General features: G+C 50.6%; 1 protein-coding gene across 3 annotated transcripts in view; it reads left to right on the top strand.

Annotated features, from left to right (window-relative positions):
- Positions 1-23179, top strand: part of Unc5a (unc-5 netrin receptor A) — a 52914-nt gene that overhangs the window by 869 nt on the left and 28866 nt on the right. Inside the window, exons 1-2 of one of the 3 annotated variants that reach the window (XM_010622099.3) lie at positions 502-557; positions 3665-3737. The exons of the other annotated variants lie outside the window; for them this stretch is intronic. Coding sequence (XP_010620401.1) covers positions 3689-3737 — 49 coding nt within the window. The 5' untranslated portion in view covers positions 502-557; positions 3665-3688. Of the gene's footprint in view, positions 1-501; positions 558-3664; positions 3738-23179 lie in introns of those variants that run through there. 3 annotated transcript variants of the gene reach the window in all.

A 23179-nucleotide genomic window follows, 5' to 3' on the forward strand; every position in this document is an offset into this window, starting at 1 on the left:
GCTCTTTGTTCCGGGCCTGTTAACAAGTTCCTGGCTGAGCGCTTGGCTGCCGCCCGGGGAGCAGGAGTCCAGCCTCTGGGCACCGCGGCTCGGCGGCCTCCGCCCCTTTTCCACCTCCCCTCCCCCAGCCTGCTACCTGCCCTGCCCTGGCGCCCAGCGAGGTGGGTGGGCGGAACGGGGACTCCTCTGGCGATCTAGTATCTAGTGTCGGGCAGATGGCCCCGTTGCCTGAGCACCTCCTGTAGGCCAGGGGCTTCAAATGCACCGCCATCGTCACTCCCATTTTACAGATGAGGCTGGGCGCTGACTTGCAGCGGGGCCTCCCATCCTAGGCAAGCTGGGGACTCCGGTCTAGATCTCTGACACCCTAGCACATTCTCAGTGGAGAGGAGCTAAGAGGAGAGAGCTCTGGGGCGGGAAGATAAGCAGCCTTCCGTGGGTGTAGACTATTAACATTTTGAATTCTTAATTAATTTGGTGATGGTAGTCACTGTAAACAAGAGCAGTGCTTCGGCTTTGCCTGCATCATCTCATCAAAACCCCAGGACAACCTCGAGGTAGGTGAAGTTAGCCCCACTTATTAGACGAAGACAGTGAGCTATCAGAGATCACGCTTAAGGAAATGGCAGGGCTGGACCTCTGTACTGTTCTGCTGTCTCTCTTACCCCCAAACTTGGGGGGGGGGGTGCCGCGGTATCCCGTGTGACTCTTTGCTGCCAGGACTTTGTCTGGAGCTCCATGAACTTGATGGAAGTAAGCCAGGAGACCCTAATTCTCTGTGTAGTCTTGGGTTAAGTCCCCCAACTCTCCAGCCCACTGCTCTATATGCCGACCCCACCTGGTTGTGGTGCACCTGCTTCCTAAAACAGGGAAGGGCTGTGTTTTATGAACCTCACCCCCTAGGAATTGGCTTTCCTCACCTGTAGCTCTGAGCTTTAATCCAAAGGGACTTGTTCAAAACCACTTTCTTGTAATGAGGTGGAATTCTTCCAGTAAGTGCTCCCGGATGGCTCTTGGCCCTTCCTTTGAGGCCACACCGGATGGCTTCTCTCTTTGCAGTTACTGAAGATGAGGTTCCTGCCTGGCCCCATCTGCCCTTCTCTAGGCCAGGCATCTCCAGTCCTCTCAATCCTTGTTGGGCATGGTTCTGAGCCCTTCTGATTGCCCACATCCTTGTCACCTATCTCTGGGTATCATCCCAATAATTACACCCTCCTTGGTCCTAGAAACTTATCACACTGATAAGTTTCAATGCCCCAGCATGGAGTAGCATAGCATACTAAATGTATCTGTTGCATATACTGTAAAGTTCAACCCTCATTGCCTTAAGTAACAAGAGGGAATTTAATGGTGCCTACAACTAAAAAGTTAAGGACAGCTCTGGTTTCAGGCATAGTTGGATCCAGAGAGAAGAGTATGGCCAAAAACCATTCCTCATTTCCGCTAGTGGGGAATTGATGTCACTCTCCGACAACCTCTTTCTCACAGCTTAAAGTGGCTGCCAGAAGCTCCCAGGGATACACATACATCCTCATAGTCTCAGATCAGGGAAAAGAGAAAGCATCTATTCTTTCACCCATCCAACAAATGCCCGTTTTCCCCCATTAGTCCAACTCAAGTGCTATGTCCAGTTTATGAGCCAACCACCATACTTACGGTTATGCCTACTACATTGGTCTTTAGACCACCAGTGCCATTGTCTTATCACTCAGGTGTCTTCCCACTTCTGAAAGCATCTTATCCTCCAGAAAAAGGTGGGTACAGTTATCCTCAGATTTAAACAGTAAGTCATTAACACATTCTGTCCAATTATTTAATAATCATGCTGACTAACACCAAAGACACAGTATGCTCAAAGGCAAAGCCGGAGTCTACATCAACATTAACTATTTAATTAGTAGTGCTGGAAAACACTGTAACACTGGTCATTCAACAGGTTTTGCATTCCTGTAGCTGTGCTATCATCTGGTTCATATATCTCCATTTGCTGATCCTAAGATATTTTTATCAGGTGCCTGGCTGAAATCCACACTGTTTCCAGCCTGGCCCTAATCTACAGTGACAGTAACCCTATAATAAAAAGAAGCTGGTCTGGTATAAATGGCCCATGGGGATCAAGCACATCTCCCAGTCTCCTTTCTTTGGTCATCTGCATGAATTGAGCTTAAGATCGTGCCTGGTGTTTGCATCAGGGTCACTGGGCTGTGACTACTCCAGTGGACATTGGCTGGGTTTTCTTTCATGCCCCATGCCTTGTCCCCTTGTACGCAGTTCTATTGGTATTTCAGGGGGCCCCATCATCCCAGCAGCAGGGCCCAAGTGACCTAAGTGTTTCCTCTGGCCTGGATCCTGTTCTGTTTCAGAGCCTGCTTTTCTATCTCTTGTTCCTTCTCTCAACAACCCATTCCCTCACCTGTACTTTTATAACTTTTTTTTGTTTAAACTTATGAGAATCAGTTTCTGTTGCTCAAAGAACCCTAAGTGGCATAATCACTGAAACAAACTTTCTTCCTTTATGGATAGCTAGAGCACAGCTTATGCATCTAGTTTCCCATGACTGCACTCCCACTTTCTCAGTGGAGTTCAACAGCCTCGCCTCCCAGGCCCTCCGTGTGATTTGTCAGGACCAAGAGACCTGAAGTCATTCACCACAACCTCTCCTATCCCTCCTTGTTTTTCAGTCCTTTCTTATTAGAGTTGGCCTTGATTCTCCAGTTTAGTGTCCCCAGGCAGGAAATGGCAGGGTAGGGAGCCAGAGCTTCCCGGTGTCGTCGGAGACTTGCCCTTCCTGGTCCCCCTCCTCTGAGCCCACTTCCTGTCCTGTGTGACTTTGGCATCTCCTATGAGCTATAGCTGGACCTGTGTTCAGTATTCCTTGCGTGGTGCTTTGATCCATGCTCTACCACTGGCTTCTACCCATCTCCCTTTGCTGGGTATGCCTATCTAGAATCTGAACCTACCTAGTTGTCTTGCTATTGCCCTAACGCTTTGCTAGAGACCTGCTTCTTCCCAATTCTTTGTGGTCACAAAGTAAGAGGTCCATTTTTGACACCCAACTGTTTTCCCAAGACCCTTTCCCCTTTAGTCTCCTAGTCCTGCTATGGTGGGAGGGTTATCTTTTGTGTGACCACCCAGAGGCCAGGATGCCTTTCTAGGCGTGCTCAGCATTCCCTCCCCAGCAGTGGTATCCTGCTTAGTGTTTGGCCGGTCTTCATGGTACTATACTTCTACCATGCCCTAATCAGAGCCACCAAGTCATCCACTGGCTTGCAGAATTGTAGAAATCTCAACAATTGACTGTCCTGAGCCTGGATGAACTGGCTCCAGTATAGTATGGCTGCTGACCAAGGTCACCCCAGCCCTTTGAAGTGACCACAGGAAGAGTCCAGGGCTAGAGCACTGGCTCTTGAGGACTTCCTCAGGCTTGGGGGAGGGTTCCTCCCAGCACTCTGGTGAACTGAAGATGGGGAGTAGGATATGCACTAGAGGGTTGTGCTTACAAGCTAGTGCTCTGAAGCTGATGGTTTGGGTTAGAATCCCCACTTAGATCGCCTTAGATTATTAAGCCTTCTGTGCCCCAGTTTTCTTACCTGAAAAATGTATATAAGGAAAAATGCCTACCTCAGGGCTGTGAGGATTAAATGAACCATTTTATATGAAACAGGTATCCCAGGATGGCCCATGGCACATGCTCCACAAGTGTGGACACACTGGCAATTGGCAAGCCAAGTTCAGAGGTATGTGAATCATGTGTGTGGGGAACAGGATCCTTGATTAACAAAACCAGCAGACAGAGCCAAGGGCATAACCCTGCAAACTTGCAATCTTGGGAAAGTGCTCTTCTGGGGTGATAGGCATTCATGAGGGGGCTTGAGAGGGAAAGCTGACATGGTGAAGGGTGACTCATACAGAGTGACTTGGCCAGGTATGACTCCTGAGGGCCTGGAAGCCAGCATGGGTCCAGGACATGCCAGAACAGAGAGAGGCAGGGTCACAGCCGTGGATGAGAGTCCACAAGGGCCAGGCAAGGACAAGCTACCTGCTGGTGTGGTTTAGCCAACCCCTTCTTTCACCCCAGAGTTCTGGGAGCCCTGAAATCAAAAGTGTAGGAGGTACTCAGGCTGGAACCTTGGCTTATGGAAGGATTTGGCCAGAGAGCAGCGGGTGGAGGCAGAGGACAGGCAATCCCTAGTGACACTGCGTATGCAGGGGAGGCCTGCTGGAGCAGACAGTGCCTGTGGGGGCCAGCGGGCAACAGGGCTGGCTACATCTTTGAGCTGGGGAGTGACAGGCAGTGAGCGGTGTTTAAGGAAGATTAATCTGGCAGCTCATGGAGGATAGATGGGAGCTGAGAGAGGCTGGAGGCAAGGAGACCAGCCGGGAGGCTGCTGCGGTCATCCAGGCAAGAAATGATGAGGCCCCCCTTCCCAGCAAGCAGGCAGCAGGGATGGAGTAAGAGAGATGGATGTGGGAGACATTACAAAAGAGGATGCTGCATCTGGATGGTGCATGTGGGGGGCGAAGGAGGGGGAGGAGGCAAACATGATTCAGAGCTCTGAGCCTGGGGAAGTGATGTCAGAAACAGAAAATAGATGGGGAGCTGGGCTGAAAGAACAAGAGGGCTCCGTGGTGCCTAGACTCCATCCTGGGAACTCCATTCCACTGGGCTGTGCCTGGCATGTGGATGGGGAACCTGGGTCATAAGCAGCAGAGACCAACTTAAGGGCCAAGTTAAGTAAAGGGCACATGATAGAGGGCTTAGGGGGCTAGGAGGCACAATGGGCAATGAAGGCCATTCTTAAAACCATATTGTAAGGAGGGAAAAAACCAAACAACTATGTCCTAGGAGAGAAGTCCTCAAAGGATGGGGTGGAGATGGGACTGGCCTAATGATTTTAGGGCATTGGAAGCAGTGGTAGTGGGGAGTGGATTTGCTCCCTTCTGTGTAGCTCTCCAGGCTAGGCTTGGGACAAGCTGGTATGAGACACAAGGGTGGGAAAGATCTTTCCAGTAATTGGTGGCATGTGTGGCCTTGGCAATGGAACTATTTGAAACTGGCCATGTGGGACCCATACATGAATAGGTAATACATGGCCTTGGTGAGGCTCCGTGATAGAGAGGAAAAGATGAGGCTTTGAAACTGACTTGGACTTCACTTTTAGCCACACCCTAATAGTTGAATTTGAGGACTTTTTTACCGTTTGGGAGCTGGAGGGATGTCCCTATTTAGTGACATTTTGTAGTCTGTCTAGTCTCCATTGTTTTGACTATTTCACATACCCTCTGAGGACACAGCACCTCTGCTCTTCTTTGGTGACCTCCCACCATGATGAGGTCCTGATGGGTCTGTCACTGAGAGGGATCTGCCCCACCAATGGCCTAGGGAAAGTGCCTGACAAGCCCAGGCATATAATTAGGAAGATTTGGATGCAGTGATTGCTCAGGAGTGACCATGTGACCTGCACTGAGCCGTTAGGACCCATTCCATGGCTGGTGCTGCCTAAACGTGAAGGAATTCCCCCCCTCTGCCTCTTGGGTTGGCAGAATGAAGAACCAGGCTGGGATAGTGGACCAGGGCTATTTCTGCCTTGGGTGGAAGAGCTTGCATGAGGAGGTGAGTGAGGCTAGAGAGATCAGGAAAGAAGGAAGAGGCTGTCCTGTTGGCCTCAAGGACCCTGGTCCCCACAGCTTTTCTCAATCCTGTGAGCTGTTCCAATAGCCTTCCCGGGCCTTGATCTACAAACATCTGGCTTCAGGCTTATTCTGGTTAGAGTTGGGTTTTTGCTGCCCTTTACTTGTAAGAGGCCTAGGCTAGGATCTCAGGAGGAAGATATGACAATGTGGGCAAAGTATCCTCCCAAAGGTGGCCAAGTAGCAGCCTACAGGATGTTCATCCCCCAAGTAGCAGATACTCTAAAATTTAGAGAATTCACATAAAAATTCCAATTTCGTGTTTCTCTTGAAAAGGGAAGATCTGGACTGGGCATAGTGATTCATTTACAGGGAAGGGGGCTAAAACCTAGCTTCTGCCTTGGCAGGCATGCACCGCTACTGCCTGTGCACCCACCTCACCAGGTTGTATACTCCTCTGTTCATGCAGTCCCATCCCATGCACCCTCACTGCCCCATGCAGCCTGTCTCGTGCACCCCTGGGCCCTGTGCACCTGCACTATACATGCACCCTTACTGTCCTTGGGTTCCTCTGCCCATACGCCCTTTACCCTGCACCCCCGCTTGCTTACTCCATTTCCTGGTGCACAGGGAGGCTGCATCCTCCACTCCATTTCCAGTGCTCGGTGCACATCAGTATGAGGCTACATGCTGATCCCTTCCCTTGCCTCCCTTCACTTCCAAGAGCCCAAGTTTGGGACCTTAGATTGCACCTGTTCCATTTGAGGTGACTGGGGATAGTCAGGTGGAACGGTCTGAAAGATAATTGGAAACCCGAGACTGACACTTTGAGATGCATTCACGGCAGGAAGTGGAGATGCGCGACCCATCCTAAGGAGCTGGTCATGATCATTGAGAGCTCGGATTCCATTCTAAGGGGGCCACTGGGGAATGGCTGCTGCAGAGACAGAAAAGGAAGATCTGTGGGTGATTCTGAGGAAGACAGAAGGAGGCCAAGGAGCAAGCAGTAGGAGCTGGGGAGGAGTTTAAAGTTCTGAGAAGGCAGGGCACTTCCACAAGGAAGGCTGCCCAGATGGACCACAGCTGATGCCTGGAGACCACAGTGGGGGATGGAAATGGGCCGTTTGGGAGCTGGTACCCAAAAGTACGCCAGGGTGAGAAGCCAGCATTAGCGAGCCAGGCAATGTGTGTGTGCATGGAGAGTGAGGCCATTTGGAAGTTGTAGACAGAGGAAACCTATTAGAGCCAGAAAGGCATGGCATCCACAGAAGGCTTTAGGGGAAAAACTTGCTGAGCGTTTGGAAAGTACTTGTGCACAAGCTGTAGATAGGCTCAGAGGAGAAGTGACTCGCCTGATATCACGTGGCTACCACTGTAGAGCCCGATCCCAGCCCCAGCTCTGTGGAAGGCACCATGGGCAGAAGGGTCAGGACCCAGTGAGCTTTTGAGGGGTGCAGAGAGGATAGGCGGAAGGACAGAGCCAAGTGAAGGTAGGTACACACCATTGTTAAACAAGCATGTATTGAGCAACCACTAGGCGTTACATTCGGGCCTACAGTTGCACAGTGAGAAAGGTGAATACTCCCCTTCCTGGCTGAATCCATACTCTGCTGGGGAAAATGACCCGTAAGGAAGCAGATAGATTAGGATAGTGAGGCATAGTAGTTGGATGGTAGGCAGAAGGGGCTGCATGGCCACAGGTGAGCTGGATGTGGGGCCATGTGAGTAGCAAATGAGCTGGGGTGGCCAGGGAAGGCCTCTTTGAGGAGGTGACATTTGACTTGAGACTGGAATGACAGGGAGGGGCCAGCTGTGGGCACAGGGAACTGTGGAGCCTGATGAAGACAAAGAACAATGGCTTCTATCTTTCCGCATTTATTGGTACTTTATACCACCTCTGCTTCTGGAAAGGTGCAATGGAAGAGCAGAGTGGCTGAAAGTTCCTCTGCAGGTAACTGGCTAGAGCACATCAGCGGGCCTGGATCCCAGCGTGAGCCTGAGCCTGCCACACTCCTCTGCCCCACTTACAACATGAGAAGAAGGACCAGGCCCGGGCTGTCATGGAGCTGATCCTGAGGCCTCAGGCAGGGGTTGTGGTGGAGGGAGAAGGCCAGGCAGCCCATCGTAACTCCCTAGGCAAGGTCTGCGTGCCTGCTGTCCACCCCATCTCCCAGTAGCAAGTACTTCTAAGATGAGCTTAAGGAGGTCCACTGAGGTTGGACTTGGATGTGGTATATTTTTTAGTTGAGGTGAAATTCACATAACATTAACCATTGAAAGCACACAGTTGGGTGGCATTGAGTGCATCCACAATGAGCAAGCATCACCTCTGTCTGGTTCCAAAACATTTTTTCCTGCCCCCAAGGAAACTCCCATTAGGCAGTCTTTCCTCATTCCTTCCTCTTCCCAGCTGCTGATAAAAACTACCTTGCTTTCCAGATCTATAGGCTTCTTCATTATGGATATTTCATGTAAATGGAATCATGCCACTTGGGGCTTTTTGTGTCTGGCTTATTTCACTTATTTCATAATGTGTTAAGGGTTCATCCATGTTGCAGGATGAGTTAGCACTTCCTTTTTATAGCTAAGTAATATTCCATTGTGTGGATGGACCACATTCTGTTCATTGCTGATAAACATTTAGGTTGTTTCCACCCTTGGCTGTTGTGAATAATGTGCCATGAACGTTTGTGTACAAGTATTTGTTTTCCGATCTCTTAGGTACATAGAGTGGGGTGGCTGGGTCATACGGTAATTCCATGATGAACATTTTGAGGAACTGCCAACCTCTTATCCTCAGCAACTGCACCATTAGCTACAGTTATAATTAACTAGCTGTGTATGAGGGTTCCAGGTTCTCCGCATCCTGATGCCTATCTTTGAAATATTAAATTCTTTAAAAAATATTTTTCATCCCTGGCACCTCCCTGGGTGGCCTGCAGTCAGCTCTGCCTGGTGTAGGTTTCCTGGTTCTGGATGGGAATCTGAGGAGGTCCACATGGGAACACTTGGCCCTGCAGTGAGCTGTAGGTCAGGGCTGGCTGTCGGGCTGCTGTGCTCTTCCATCCCTGTCAGACCCGTTTCCCTCTGCACCCCTCCTTCCTCCTCTGCCACCCCCTCCATGCATATACCCAGCCAGGAGCTGCCCTCTCCGCCCCTCTGCTCCGTTTTGTGTGTGCGTCTCATCACCAGGATAAATGTAGCTACAAACAATACGGCGGGTTGGGTGCTAATTTGTCAGACGCAGCGCGTGGCTGTGATTCCGAATACATTAACATTTTCACATGAAATCATTTCAATTTTTAGTGATTAAGAAGTATTTGTTTTAAATCATCAGAGTGATTTGCTGAAGGCCTAGGGGGGCAGTAGAGGTGGGGGCAAGGGAGCCCCCATTTGTGATGTCATTTATGGGCACAAGTGCAAGCAGTCACCACTCTATACCTAACTGTGCCCACCTGAGCCTCCCAGGTATGAGCTGGAGGTGACAACATAGCAGGACTGGGAGTGGAGACCGTTGATTCTGGTAGCCCCTGAGGCTTAGAAACCTCAACCTCCACTTTCTCCTGGTTTTTCCATGTCTTCCTGGACTCAGTGAAGTGTTGTCTTCTCAGAGAAACCCAGCCTAAAGTAGGGGCCCATCACTCTGCTTTAGCGTCTTTAAGGCACTTATCAACATTGAAGTTGACCTATTTCATTGGCTCTTTCATTTGCTTATTTTATGCTTCCTCCATTAAAATATATGTTTTTTTGAGGGCAGAGACAGTGACCTACTCGTGCATGAGTGGTTGGCGGGTGGGTGGAGAGACAGTTGGGTGAATGGGTGGATGGATGGATGGATGGATATATAGATGGGTTAGTTGGGTGGATGGATAGACGGACCAGTGAGAGGGAGGGTGTATAGTTTTTTAGTAGGCACAGAAGACCACACATCATACTGGGCATTCTATCTTTGAGTTAAGCTCCTTCTGGATCTTGAGGGAGTCCAGCCCTTCCCAGGTAGGCTGCCTTTTCTGTGCCAGGCTTCCCAGCACCAGGAAAGTGCAAGTGCATTACCACTGGGTGGGGATATACTCACAGGTCTTCAGTCTCCCTTCCTCCTTCATTACCCTCACTCCTTAGAGCCTGTCTGTGCCTCCCTCTCCATCATCTTCCTCTCTGGGTGCAGTGAAGTCCACTATGAAGAGTTCCCCTAGGTTTTTGGATAGACTGGCTCCTCGAGGTGCTGCCAGTCTTTGTTGGGGACTCTTTCCTTCCCTCCTGGGGTTTCCCAAGTAGGGTGGCCTTCTCTAGAGCAGCTCACAGGCTCTCATTGCAGCCAAAGGCTGGGCAGTCAGGATGTGCCTGCAGGGCCCTGTGTGGGTGTGTTCCTTCTTGTGGACTGGCTTATGTGTGTCTGTGTATGCGTATGTGATAGGATATGGTCAGATGTTTGCTGAACAAGAATTAGGTTCTTCCTGCAGTTTTTTCTGTGTGACAGCCACACAAGAGGCCCTTCTGTGTCCTTCTGTGCTTCCCAAACTTCCATGGTCCCGCCCCCCCCTTTTCATGAGCCCCCAGATCAGACCCCTCCCCCACCCAAGCTAGTGAAAGGAAAATAACTGGAAGCTTTTATCGTTCAGCAGAAGCAACATCAGAAAACAATTATTGTTTTAATTACCTGCTGTCGCCGTACAAGACAGGGAGGTTGTAAAGTGCGATAAAATCTTTCATGTTAATGGACTGCCAGCCTGGGCCAGGGTGCGATTTATGGGGCTGCAGCTGGCATGGAGCCCCTTGAGCCCCCCTCTCCCTGTCCCTGGGGCCAGGTCTCCAATGACAGGAGCCCGGGCACCTTTTCTGTCCATCACACTTCTACCGTGGGACCCACAAGACCAGCACATACACAGGAAGGTCCTGGAGGATCTAGTCCTTTGATGGGAAAACTTGGATTGGCCCTTTCTGCTCCATGGAGGATGTGCTGTTGTCTCTACACAGACTCCCTACCACTGTGCCCTACTGTAGTACCCCTCCCTCCAGCCGTACCCACCTGGTGCCCTGGCTATGTCTTGCACTCCCGCTCTACCTAGAGCTGGTCTTCCTCCAAAGTCCTGCAAGTCCACACCTGTCTCTCCTGCCCTGTCCATTTGGCCTCTGGCAGCCTGACCACTGACCACGTTTTCTTGGCTGAGGTCCTCATCATTCTGCCTCACCCAGTCGAGCCCCGTGGCCGTACCCGCCATCTTCCCGTAGTTGGTCACAGTACCATCTCTGATTAAGAACAAACCCAGTTTTGTCAGACAGTTTCATACACTTCCCCATTAAGACCTCATGACAGTTCTTTGAGGAGAGGCCCTGATTGTGTGCCCCATTTTACAGATGTGGAAACTGAGGCACAGAGCAGCCAGTTCAGTTTGCATTCTGACTTCTAAGGGCTGGTATGAGGACTAAAATGGGGTAACCATTGTGAAATGCTCAGAACAGTGCCAGGAAGGGTATTTAGGCCCAGTACATTTTGGACTTTGTGGTACTGGAGAATGAACCCAGGGCCTTCACACTGAGCAATAGACTCAGCCCATTTTTTATTTAAAGACAAGGTCTTGCCAGATCACTAAATTGCCCAGGCTAGACTCGAATTTGTAATTCTTCCAGGGTGCTGGGATTATAGGTGTGCGCAACCATCCTGATATTATTTTGTTTTTGTTTTGTTTGAGATGAGTTCTTACTATATTGCTCAGGCAGGTCTTGAACTCCTGGGCTCAAGTGATCCTCCTGCCTCAGCCCCCTGAGTAGCTGGGACTGCACTGTGCCTTGCTCCATTTTGGATCTAAGTATAATTTTTATTATTGCCATTCAATCATGGAGTATATCACTTGATTAATCGAGCATCTCACTTGACTACATCTCACTTTTCTCATCTGTGAAAATGGGCACAGTGATCCCTCATTGTTACTACAAGTGTGGGTATGCTGGTGGAAGCTCAATGAGTAGGATCCATTAGGAAGCTCGATGAGTAGGATCTGAGTTACAGAAAGAAGGATCGCTGTACTGGACTTTGGTCACCTTTTGGGCAGAGGAGGAGTGGGAAGAGGAATTAAGGGTCTAGAACAGGCTGGCCTCTCCCAGAACTCACACCTTTTGTAGCTCTGCCTTTTCCCACCAAGGGCGAAGCCCAAGCCTGGCATTTGTATTGGCCAGTCTCACGCTGAGGCCCAGGGAACAGCAAGAACTGGTATTGAAGCTAAATCAGAGCAGAGTGGGGCCCAGCTCAAGAGGATCTTTAAGCCATTGCCTGGGACTAGGTGGGTCTCCTCATGTGTCCTTAGGAGCCCAGCTTCCTTTCCAGACAGGCTTGGGTGCAGGCTCTGAGTTTGCCCCGGGTGGCCTGTCTTGTTAATTCATTCATCCGCCCACTCATTCTTTCATGCATCACCTCGTGACTTCAGCAGTTACTTGTTGAGCACCACATCTGGGCTCTGAGCTGGATGCCAGGGCTGTCAGGAAGTCCAGTGGAGCTGCATGTGCGCCCTCATGGAGCTGATATTCCAAGGGCCAGGCAGTGCGCCAGTGAACAAATGAAGAAATGAAATAATTACACACTGTTGGGTGTGCAGAGGAGAACAGAGGAGTTAAGACAGGATCCCCTCTCCTCACTCCTCGTCTGTCCCTGTCCTGTGTGTGAGAAGTGGCTGGCAGCTTCCCAGCCCTGCCGAGATACATGGTTGGTATTAGCAGTCCAGCCTGCCCCATATGTCTCCCTGTCTCCCCGGATTACTTGCCCCATTTTGGCCATCACTTTCAAACTCTAATATATTACCCAGGGCCAGGGAGGGGCCATTCATTTAAAGATCTTTCTATGAAATCTTCCCCTCTGAGGGCCTTAAGGGGAAGAAAAATGTCAGGGGAAGAGAAAAAAGAGAGCAAGAGAGACCTGATTTCAGAACTCCCAAGCAGCAGGACAGATGCAGAGGGACCAGAGCTGTTTCCTAAGAGCCCCGTTTGTCCAGTGGTATAAATACTTACTCACCTTTCCTCTTGCCCCTTGATGGGTGCTGCTTCTCTCCTTCTCTCTCTCTTTACCTGTGTCCCTGAGGAGGTCTGAGCCCACCCAACCCCCAGTCTCCCAGGGAAAAGCTGTCTCTAGGTGCTGAGAGATGCTGTCCTTGATTACAATTCAATCTGGTAGTGTTCCTCTGGTTTCCCTCCCGGTTCTCTGAGGGGCCACATATTCACGTCTGGGCTCCTCTGGGAACCAGCCTCAGTATTCTTGTCCTCTGCAGATGGGCCAGAGCAGCTGGCTGGTTGGACCCACTCTGCACCAGGGACATGAGCCGTGAGCTGTGATGGCAGCCACAAAGCAGAATTGAGTGTGAGAGGCAGGCTAGAGTATGTGGGCCCTCTTGGGTACTTGTATGACTCTTTGGCTGGGAGCCGCCATCGCCTTGAGATCTCAGGTGGTATCTGCTTCTCATGCAAGCATTCAGAAATACCAGGTACTGTGGACAACGCCACGCTCTGTAGGCAGCATGGCCAGGGAGAGAGGTGGTCTCTGCAGAGCTTGTTAAGGTAACAGGTGTTCTTACACACTGTGTAAGCCTGTGACTGGGGCCTCTGGCCGGGGCCTGGCTTGTACACCAAGCTAGTGGTGGGTGTGGATACTGCTTATGACTAAGGAAATGTGTGCCCATGGGTGCAGGTAACCTTATTGGGTGCTTGGAAACCAGGAATACCCACCTCTCAAGGCCAGCCCCTGGGACCACGGCTCCCTGCCAGTCCTGCCTTTCTTCTGTCTAAACAGAGGTTGTCTGCCAGTGCAGTGTGTGCTCAGTGTGAGACTCCTGTAAATGATTCCAAGTGGGGAGGCTAGGCAGATAGCTGGGTCCCCAGCATGTGGCTGAGAGAGGGCCTCATTCAGGGTTCTCTAACAACCGTGGTCCAAATTTCAGGAGGTTCCCTGGTCCCTTCCCAATAGTTCCAGATGCTCCAAAGCCTCCCGTGCTTCTCCCTCCTGTGCTGGCATTTCTCTGTCTGGCTCTGTCCCCTTCCCGCCTGTCAAACATATGAAATCACTGGGCTCTCCAAAGGACAGCATTGAACCTCTTCCAGTGTGCAGGTGTGTGCCTGAGTGTGGAGGGAGATATGGGGATGGTTGGAAAGACTCGTGCACCTGAGCACGGGTATAGAATGGGCCAGCATCTGTATAAATGGATGCCTTTAATAAAGTGTGTGCGTGTGTTGTGACTTATGTACCCTAAGGCTTCTGGAGTGTGGGTTTCTTGTGTAAATGTGTCTCAAAATTGGACTCATCTGGAATTTGAAGCAACTGTTTTCTCACCAATAAGGAGATGACAAAGAAAGGAAACAAAAAGTGTGAATAACTCAAGAGTCTTCTGGATAAAGTGGAAGATGTGAGCTCAGGCAAGAATTGGAGCGAATCTCTCTTTTAAAACATTTAAATGAAAGATCTGGAAGAGGATATGTCAGTGAAATGATGAAGTTTGCAGCTAACTCTAAACTCTTCTGGGCGGTAGTAAAATACCAACCGGGCGAAGGATAAGCTTAGAGAGATCTCGTCTTGAAAGGCAGTGGACTTGGCAGAGAATGGCCAACAAGTTTTAAAGGGAATTGATGTGGAGGATATCCAGGAGAGGAAACTTGAAGCTTCTTTTGTGAGGAGGGCCTCAGAAGGGCAACAGCAGGCTGGATGCCCTGGGGAAGGGAGCCATAGACGTTCACTTCTCCCAGCCTGGGACTGAGGTGCCTGCCTCCAGCAGTCTTGTGTGCTCATGGCCATGCCTTCTTAGGAAGGCACCAGCCTGGCCTTTGGGGGAACCTGAGTTCTGTCACAGCTTTATGTGATGTAGGTAACTCGTTTCCCTCGGTTTGCACATGTGGAGAATGGAGGCAGTGGTTCCTGGGGGCCTTCTTTACAAAGGTGTGAGAGCAACTGAGATCTCACGTAGATGCCGATGTGTGGGTAACTATAAAGTTCCGTCTAACTGTGAGTGGTTGTTGTCAAGAGAGTTGTGATGAAAAGGCAACTGTCATATAAAATCAGACTGTCTCACTTGGGACAGTCTCAGACAACAAGAGGCTGAGAGGGAATGTGGTAGAAATCTATAAAATCAGAAAGGGCCCAGAGAAGGGGCAAGTCAGGCTTCTTCACTAAAACCTAGCCTGACAGAAGGAGCCCCTCCCCACTCCTGGCCCCCAGGAAAGCTCAGGAGAGGTAAGTTTAAAACCAATAACAGGAAATCCTGCTGCACTCAGCAGGGAATAAACTTTGAAAATCATTTCCCCTAGAGGTGATACAGGCTGGAAATATAAATTGCTTCCAGAAAGGTTTAGATAAGTTCATGGATGGCAGAGCCAGGATGGTTCTTGGGCAAAATTAGAATGTGGGGAGGCCTCTGCCCTGTGAGAATGATGTCAGAGAGGAAGTCCCTGCCAGAACCAAATGGCTGGGCCAGACCTAACCACCTGATAACTCTGCCTCTGTGTCTATATTTAGGAGCAGCTTATCCCTGTCTGATGAGGCCACTGCCTCTCTCACCAGTGCACCTATGCTCTGAAACTGCTTGCACTGCCTCCCAGCCCCTTAGTCCCATCACTACTCCCAGGCCCCCATTGAATTCCATTCTGTGGAGTTTCCTGGCCCCATTCCCAGATCTCCACTCTTACAGTGCCAACCTCTGTCTCCAGCTTGTCCCCGACATCTCACCTGCCACCCTAGAAAAGCCACTCTTCCATCTATGTACTGCTGTCTAGCATAGGAACCTTGCCTGGCAGTGCCCATGAGCTAGCAAGGGCTGGAATCTCTTGCCAGGCCCTCCAGTGAATACTGTTGGCGTGCAGCCTGCCTCCCCGGCTGCCTGCCCAGAGCCTGTCTCTGCCTGGCTGCTCTTCCCAGGGTCCCCAGTAGAGGCTGGCTGAATTGAGGTTGATGTCCAGCCCTTCAGGGACCCACAACCCCAGAGAGTTTAGGCACGATGATGGACTGATTATCCACCCTAGGGACAGACTCACTACCAGAAACAGGCCTGTGTGGGTCTGTGCCAGTTTATCTACCTCATACAGAAGGTCTTGTGGGACTGCGATTAGCAGGAGAGGCAAGGTTGTGTAGTGTGCTTCCCTGCTGTGGTTCCTATGATGCTTTGAGTCCTTTCCAAGACTCCACAACGGGCTGTGCAGTTAGCTGTGGGCAGCGTTGTAGCACCATGGACAGCGAACCTGCCCGCGGTGTCCCTTTCAGCACAAGGGACAGCCTCACACAGCCTTGCTGCCCGTTGTTAGGCCTGTGTCTCTGGAGCTCAGCTGCCTGGCTTTGCTAGCTCCTCTTTGAAGGTCCCCACTACCACAAGGGACTCCTGGAGAATTTGTTTATCCGTTTTCGAGGAGTTTTGGAGCACCTACTGTGTGCTGGACACTGTTTTGCCAGTGACAGTGTATTGCTGAAGAAAACAGTCAAACATTTGCTCCAGGGCAGTGATGCTGAACCTTTTAGAGATGAGGGTCCAGACTGCAACCCAAACCCCACTTATTTGTTTGTTTGTTTAATTAGTGCAGAGTGCCAGCACTGCAATTAAACCTGAACACCGAGGTTTTAGTTTAGAAAAAACAACTCATACATTAACATCTTCTGTCTTAAAAACAACACACATGCCATAGGGAGTCTCCATTCTTTGCTCACACACCCTCTCCAACTGTGTGGCTTCATATGCTGTGCAGTCCTCACCAGAGACTGAGCCAGAAGCAGCTGTCTGATCTTGGACTTTCAGCCTCCAAATCTGTGAGCTAAACGAACGCTTGGTTCGTGAAGTTAGCCTGCCTCAAATATTTTGTTATAGTAACAGAAGTGGACTGATACAGTGGCCCTGCAGGACCATGGAGTAGGAAAAGATTATGTTTTCTTCCAAATCTGATTCTGCTGCTTAACTCTGGTGGGAGGAATCAGAAACGGTGGGAATTAGGGACTGACAAGACCCTATTCTGATGATATATTGGGGTACTAAGAGGTTACTTCCTGTTTAAAAGCCTTCCATGCTTCCCCAGTGCCTGGAGAAGTGAGTAGTATTTCCTAAACCTGTCATTCAAGTTCTTTTTAGAGCTAACTTTCCAGTCTTATTACTCTTCTCATGTTTCCTACACTCCAACCAAACTAGATTCTCAGTTAAGGATCTTTTGGTTGCAATATGACAGAAAACTCAACTCAAACAGACTTAAACAGTAAGTGTATGTGATTGATTCTTGTAACTGAAAAGCCCAAAGATAGGGCTGACCTGGGGCAAAACTTGATCCATTGGCTCAAATAATCTCACTCCGGAACTGTTCTTTCAATTTTTCTGCTCTGGCTTCTCCAGTGTTGGCTACGTCCACAGGGCAGCCTCTGGCATCTCCATACCCCTGTCTTGATGAGATGACTGCAGCATTCCAGCCCTCCTTCCTCTCCCCGCCGGCTGGACCTCACCAAGGGGCTCACATGCCCATTCCAAAACAATCCTCATAGTTAGGGCAGGAGATACAATTGGTTTATGACAATCAGAGACCAGCCCTGGAGCTGGTTGCAGGTCATTTCCACCCAAACCACATGGATGATTATAGAACAGCAGTGGATTCCCTAAAGAAAATGAGGCTGCTGTTTGTGGAAAAGGGAGAGGTGGGGGCTGAGGAGGCAGCCAATAGATGTACAATCATGAAGCATGCTATTTTCTTTTCTGCTCCTGTGATTTTTCACCTGCTGGAGCTTGTCTGACATTCCATTTTTTGTCATTCCACCTACTGATACCCAATGACACCTGTAAGGCCCTTCTCAAATGCTAATGCCTCCCTGATACCACTCCTATCACTCTCATTCCAGAATCACATCCACTTTCTCTGTTCTCTTGTGGCACTTCGCTTACTTGTCCCTTTTGCCCTCTCATCATGCTTGAAAACCTCATCCTCCAAGGCAACTAGAATATGCTCTTTGTCCCAAGTATAGAGTGAACCGGCAAACAGGATGAGTCCGGTGGCGTGGGGTGGGGTGGGGCCAGGTCGCTCAGGCACTAAGGTAGCAGAAAAGGATGAACTGGAAGTCAGAAAACCTAGAGCTTTGTGGCAAGAAGGTCCTTGAGCCACAGGCACTGAGCTGTGTGCTGGGCATGTGTGCTGGAGCCTAGGTGATGGATGGCCACCGTCACATTGGCTCAGTGGAATGGGATAACAGTGTCACAGCCTCAGGAACTCTTCTGGCTGGACAGTCCCAGAGCTGTCCATGGTGCCAAGTCACAGCCTAGGCTGTCTCTTCACCACCAGTGAAGCCTTGGACTTGCCTGGTGTGTGGGTAGAATCCTCACCCCTGAAGCTGCCTGATGGGGCCAGTAAAAATGTGATGGGAAGGCAGAGGATACACATGGAGGAGGTGATCTAGCCTGAGAGCAGGTACACTTGGGGAGGCTTTCTGGAGTTCCCAGGAGAGAGAGGCTAGGAAGTAAGTAGAAGCAAGCCGCACCATGGGCCCCTTTCCCTGCTGTGGCTTCATTGCTTCCTCCGTCCCTCCCAAGCATTAACCTTTTCATGTGTTGGTCTGGCCTGGGGAAGGAACCTGCTTGGTCTTAGTGAGAGGAGACTGGAGCCGAGTGTCAGGGAGAGAAGGAAAGAGACTCAGAGGTGTTGGAGGGAAGCTGGGGAGGGTGCAGGGACGGGCACTGGGCTGTGAGTCAGAGGGAGGCACCAGGTGCCAGAGCCACCAGCAAGTCTTACAGTTCCCCTAAATGAGTTCACGCTCATATCAGCACATTTCTCTTCTGTGCTCCTGGTTTAATATCAAGTCAGGTTCCTCATGAGGGTGACACTTCCTCGTCTCTTTCTGTCCTTTCTAGGAGCTTCTGGTTTGGAGCAGAGCTCAGGGTGGCAGAGGGCACATGTGAGGGCCAAGTGGGGATTCTCAGCTACCCACTCTGAGTCCCATAGGGAACTAATGGGCAGGGCTCTTCCTCCACCCAGCCTCCCTAATGACCACCCTCCAAATCGTCATCCAAATAGATGCATTAAGTCTAGGCCAACTTCAGAGAAGCCTCACCCTGCACTGGGTGACAAGATAGAGGGGAGACCTGTGCCCACGACTCCACAGTGACTGCTCTGGAAAGGCAGGTGGGGGTAGAACGGGAGCAAGCTCCAGGCCGCCTTACCCTGGCCCTGCTCACGGCCGCCCCCTGCTGTCCTTGAGCAATGAGGCTGAAGAGAAGGCTGCCCTGGCAGTGGGGGTTGCGGGGGCTGGTACTTCCGTTTGATCACCTCGCTTTGGGTGTCGGAGTTGTTGTTTCCTCCCTGACTGGAAAACCTCCTTCACCTCCTCTGCCAGAGAGAAGGGATCTGCAGTTCAGGGTTGAGTGGATGCAGCATGATTGGGAAGTGTCAGAAGCTGTGTGTGGGCTTCAGCTAAACTTGTAAGGTCCAGGGGTCAGGACCTCAAGGTAACGGTGACTGGCTAAATTTGTGTGGGCCTCATGTCTGCCCTGATTGATACCCTTAGAGCAATAGAGCTGCGTGCTGGCATAGACAGTTGGGGGTGCCACTTGCAGACAGGGATGTGCCAGGGTCTGAGGGACTGGGGCGAACATACAGCTAGCCAGCGGTAGAGCTTGGGCCTTTCGCTCTGTCTGCCACTTCTGGGCTGAGTCCAGAGGAGCTGAGGCTTCAGCATGGCTCTGGCATGTTTAGCAGTGTGACTTGGAGCAAGTGACCTAACCTCTCTGAGCCTCTGTTTGTCATCTGCGAAGTGGGGATAATGATAGTACCTAACTCATAAAGTTGTTGAGATAATTAAGTGAAATGTTAAATATAAACATGTACAGAACATACAGCAAAGATGGAATTTCTTTTCTTTTCTTTCCTTTTTTTTTATACTGGGGGTTGAACTCAGGACCTTGCGCTTGTGAGGCAGGTGCAGTGCCACTGAGCTAAACCCCTGGCCCAAAGATGGAATTTCTTATCAAGGTAAACATATACTTACCGTATGCCCTAACAATCTCACTCCCAAGAGAAATGAAGATATATATTCACCGAAGGCTCATATGTGAAAGTTCCCAGCAGCTTTATTTATAATCACACAAATCTGGAAACATCCCTGGTGAGTAGATAAACACATTGTGATAATTCATACAATGGAATACTGCTCGGTGATAAAAAAGAGCTAACTACTTATTTCAGCTACAACATAGATGAACCTCAAACACTTTGTGCCATGTGAAAGAATCCAGACACAAAAGACTATATAATTCCATTTCTGTAACATTCTAGAAAAGGGTAAACTCTCATGATAGAAAGCAGACTGGTGGTTGCAGGGGGTGGGGAAAAGCAGAAGGGCTCAAGGGAACTTGGGGGGAGTGAATTGTTTTATATCTAGGAGGGGTGGATAACATTTGTCTAAATTCATCAGACTATATAGTTTTAAAGAGGCTAAGTTTTATTTCATACTTCTAAAACCCTGATTTTAAGAAACAGAGCCAGGTCATACTAACCCCTATACGAGCGTTAGCTGCGCTCACTGTTATTGCTGATACCGTTACTATTATTCAGGGAAGATTCTCGGGACTGGTGGACATCCCAGGACATGTCTGACCCGCCTGGCTGTGTTCAGGTGGCTGAGGAGGATGCTTCTCCACTTCCCACTTGGAGGCTGGTCCCTGTGGGTGTATGACCGGCCAGCCTGGCTCCTGATGTTGCTGACAGACCATGGGGAGGGCTCTCAGCTATTTCCCGGAGTCTGGTTTCCCTCCTGCTGATCCTGCAAGGCACTTCAGTGACACATTAGCAAGAAAGATGCTGCAAGAAATAAAGTTTGTTATGAATTATTCTACTTGGGGCTAATTATAGGCACAGAGGAGAGGATTATTTACGAAGATAGGAGGCAGGGGTTGGGAAAGGGAGAGGTGCAGGGTGGTATGGAAACCAGGTGGAAGGCGGTGAGAGTTAAGCAAATTGAAGCTCTATTGTGGGGGAGTCAATGCATCTTTTAAAGAAAAGCTGTAACTAAACTTGGGTCCACGCTGATCAGTCTGTCTCAGGGGACAGTTCAGAGGCCCCCAGCTTTGGCTGATCCTCTAGACATTGATAGGGAGAGCCCTCAGTCCCAGGATGCCAAGGCGCACTGGGTCTTCTTGGTGGGATGCGAGGCAGCCGTAGTATCCCCAGCCCGGAATCTCAGGATGGAGTCAGGTCCACATTCGTGCCCATGACCAGCCTCACTGTTCTTTTGGGCTTTCCTTGTAACGAGTACGTGTCAGGGAAACAAGGTGGGAAAGCGGGTATTTCTACCTGAAGAGATGGGAGTGGCATCTGGACCAAGCTAGAATTGGAACTGAAGCTGAATGTAGGCACCAAATGGTCGTAGCAGGCAGGCAAGGGAGGGGTTGGGGGACTTACGCAAACTGTGCTGCATCTGAAACAGCTGACTGTGGCTTAGAGGTATGTGGGCCTGGGATGGCCCAGCTTCTACTTCTTCAACAGGAGGTGGAAAACCAATGTTTACCCAGTGGAACTTTCTAGTCTTCAAATAATGCGCTAGAGTTTAGACCTACAAAATATACTGTGAGCCTGTGGGCCAGGAGTCTGCAGCCTCTAAAATTTGGCCAGGCCTGCTGCTGTTCCAGCCAGTACAGAGGCCCCAGCAGGACTGCAGCTCAGTGACTCGGCTGAGACCCATCCTGCCTTCAGCAGATCCTGGAAGATAGACCTCAGGCCAACCCTGGACTTCCTGCCCAGTGCTCTCCTCTGACTATAGACATTATACAGCAGGGTCTGCAGCAGGGCCACTCAGTGGCTCCTGCCCCTTGCGAGAGGAGCCCCACCTATCCAGAGGTCACTGACCTTGCCCTCCTCTGAGAGCAAGCAGTAGGCAAAGGTGATTCAGTTATATGTGCCTGGCTGCACCTTGTCTACTCACTCAACCAGGCAGGGAATGACAGAGTCGTCTTCCTCCCAGGCAGGCTGGTCGCCCTGCACCCCATGTCACCAGGATGCTTTTCACATCCATTCCCTCCCTCCAAGGGCCTGTTTCAGGTCAGGCAGCTCCCTGTGGTAACAGCTGCCACCACCACCCCCAACAGCAAAGTCATCTCTGTAAAGCTTCCCTGACCCTATCCACCCCTCTCCTGTCTTTACCCTTCTCTGCTTTCCTATGGACAGTGTCGTGTCCTGGCTCAGACCAAAGCCTTTCTAATGCAACCCATGCTGCCGCCAAATATGTCCCGCCACAAATGCTTTGTCTGTGCTGTTCCCCCAGTGTGTACTGCCCTTCCCACTTCCCCCTCCCAGCTCCTGCCTGGTCCCAAGGACCACCCAGGGCATACATGCTATATTCTGTGCCTGCCGCTTTTCTTGCCAGACAGTGAGCACCCAAGTACCTTCTGCAGCCCAGAGCTCCAGGCTTGGCACAGAGCACACACTCCACGAGTGCATCCATTCCTTCACAGCAGGTATCCCGAGGGTCCACACTACGCCAGGACTTCCTCGGAAGAATGAGACAGCAGGCCCTCTCGCCTGCAGTTTCCCTCCCAGGCCCCAGCAGCCAGGCAACAAAGATACTAGTCCAGTGGGAGATGAGCACGGAGCATGACAAAGGCACTTTTTAGATGAGACATGCAAGGAAGAACTTTCTGAGGAGGTGCTGTGGGCTGAAATCTGGACAGTGAGGAATGAGCTACCACATCTGTGAGGACAGCATGCTGCGCAGGGGAAACAAGGTACAAAGGTCCTCTGGCAGTGCTGAGCTTAAAGTTCTGGGAGAACGGAACAGACCAGGTGTTGGGACAATGATCTCCAGCATCTGAAGGAACAGGAGAAAAAGAGACAGAAGGGTCACATTCAGCAGGTTTGTAGCTGGGGCTGTGACAGTGCTGTCTGTATGGGAGGCTGATCCTTTGGGATGGTCACATAAGATGACTGAGGAAAAACAACATCCTGCCGTGAGGATTTGGGAGTCTTCTGCCCTGAGGTCCTTGGTGAATCCTGGCATTCTCCAGGAGTGAGCAGAAGAGAGGGGCAGAAGGCTGGGGAGCCTCACATAACCCCAAAAGCTGAGGCCAGGGGTGCTCTGGAGTCAGAGAGTGGGTCCTCTAGCAAGTGGGAAAAGCTGAAGCCAAACTGTTAGGGCTGAGTTCAGAACAGGATGAGAAGGGGAGAGCTGGAGCAGGAAGGAGAAAGGACAAAAGGACCCCAGAATGGCAGGAACAAGAGGCAAGGGTCCTATGAATGTTTTTAGTGCTTCATAGAGGACAGTTGAGCAGCCTCAGAGACTCGTGGACCATTGCACCAGGGCACCTTACGTGGCTCAGACACCCGCTCCAGGAAGCCATCCCAGATCAGGCCCTTCAGTTATGTGCTCTCGTGTCGCCAGTTCCTGACCCAACCCCGACCACAGGTTGGAGCCTCATCTGGCCAGTGTCTTTCTCGTGAGTGGGGTCAAACCTTGTTTTTCCCTACATGGCAAATCTACGCTGCCATCCAGGGCCTGGCACACAGCCAGTGGCTGAGGTGCAGGCACAGTTCTGGCATGGAGGCCTCAGGGGAAGCCCGGGCTGCTGGGTGGTGA

This window comes from Fukomys damarensis, unplaced genomic scaffold (genome assembly GCF_012274545.1).
Source record: "Fukomys damarensis isolate Sample0158 unplaced genomic scaffold, DMR_v1.0_HiC HiC_scaffold_9, whole genome shotgun sequence".
Classification (NCBI taxonomy): Eukaryota; Metazoa; Chordata; class Mammalia; order Rodentia; family Bathyergidae; genus Fukomys; species Fukomys damarensis.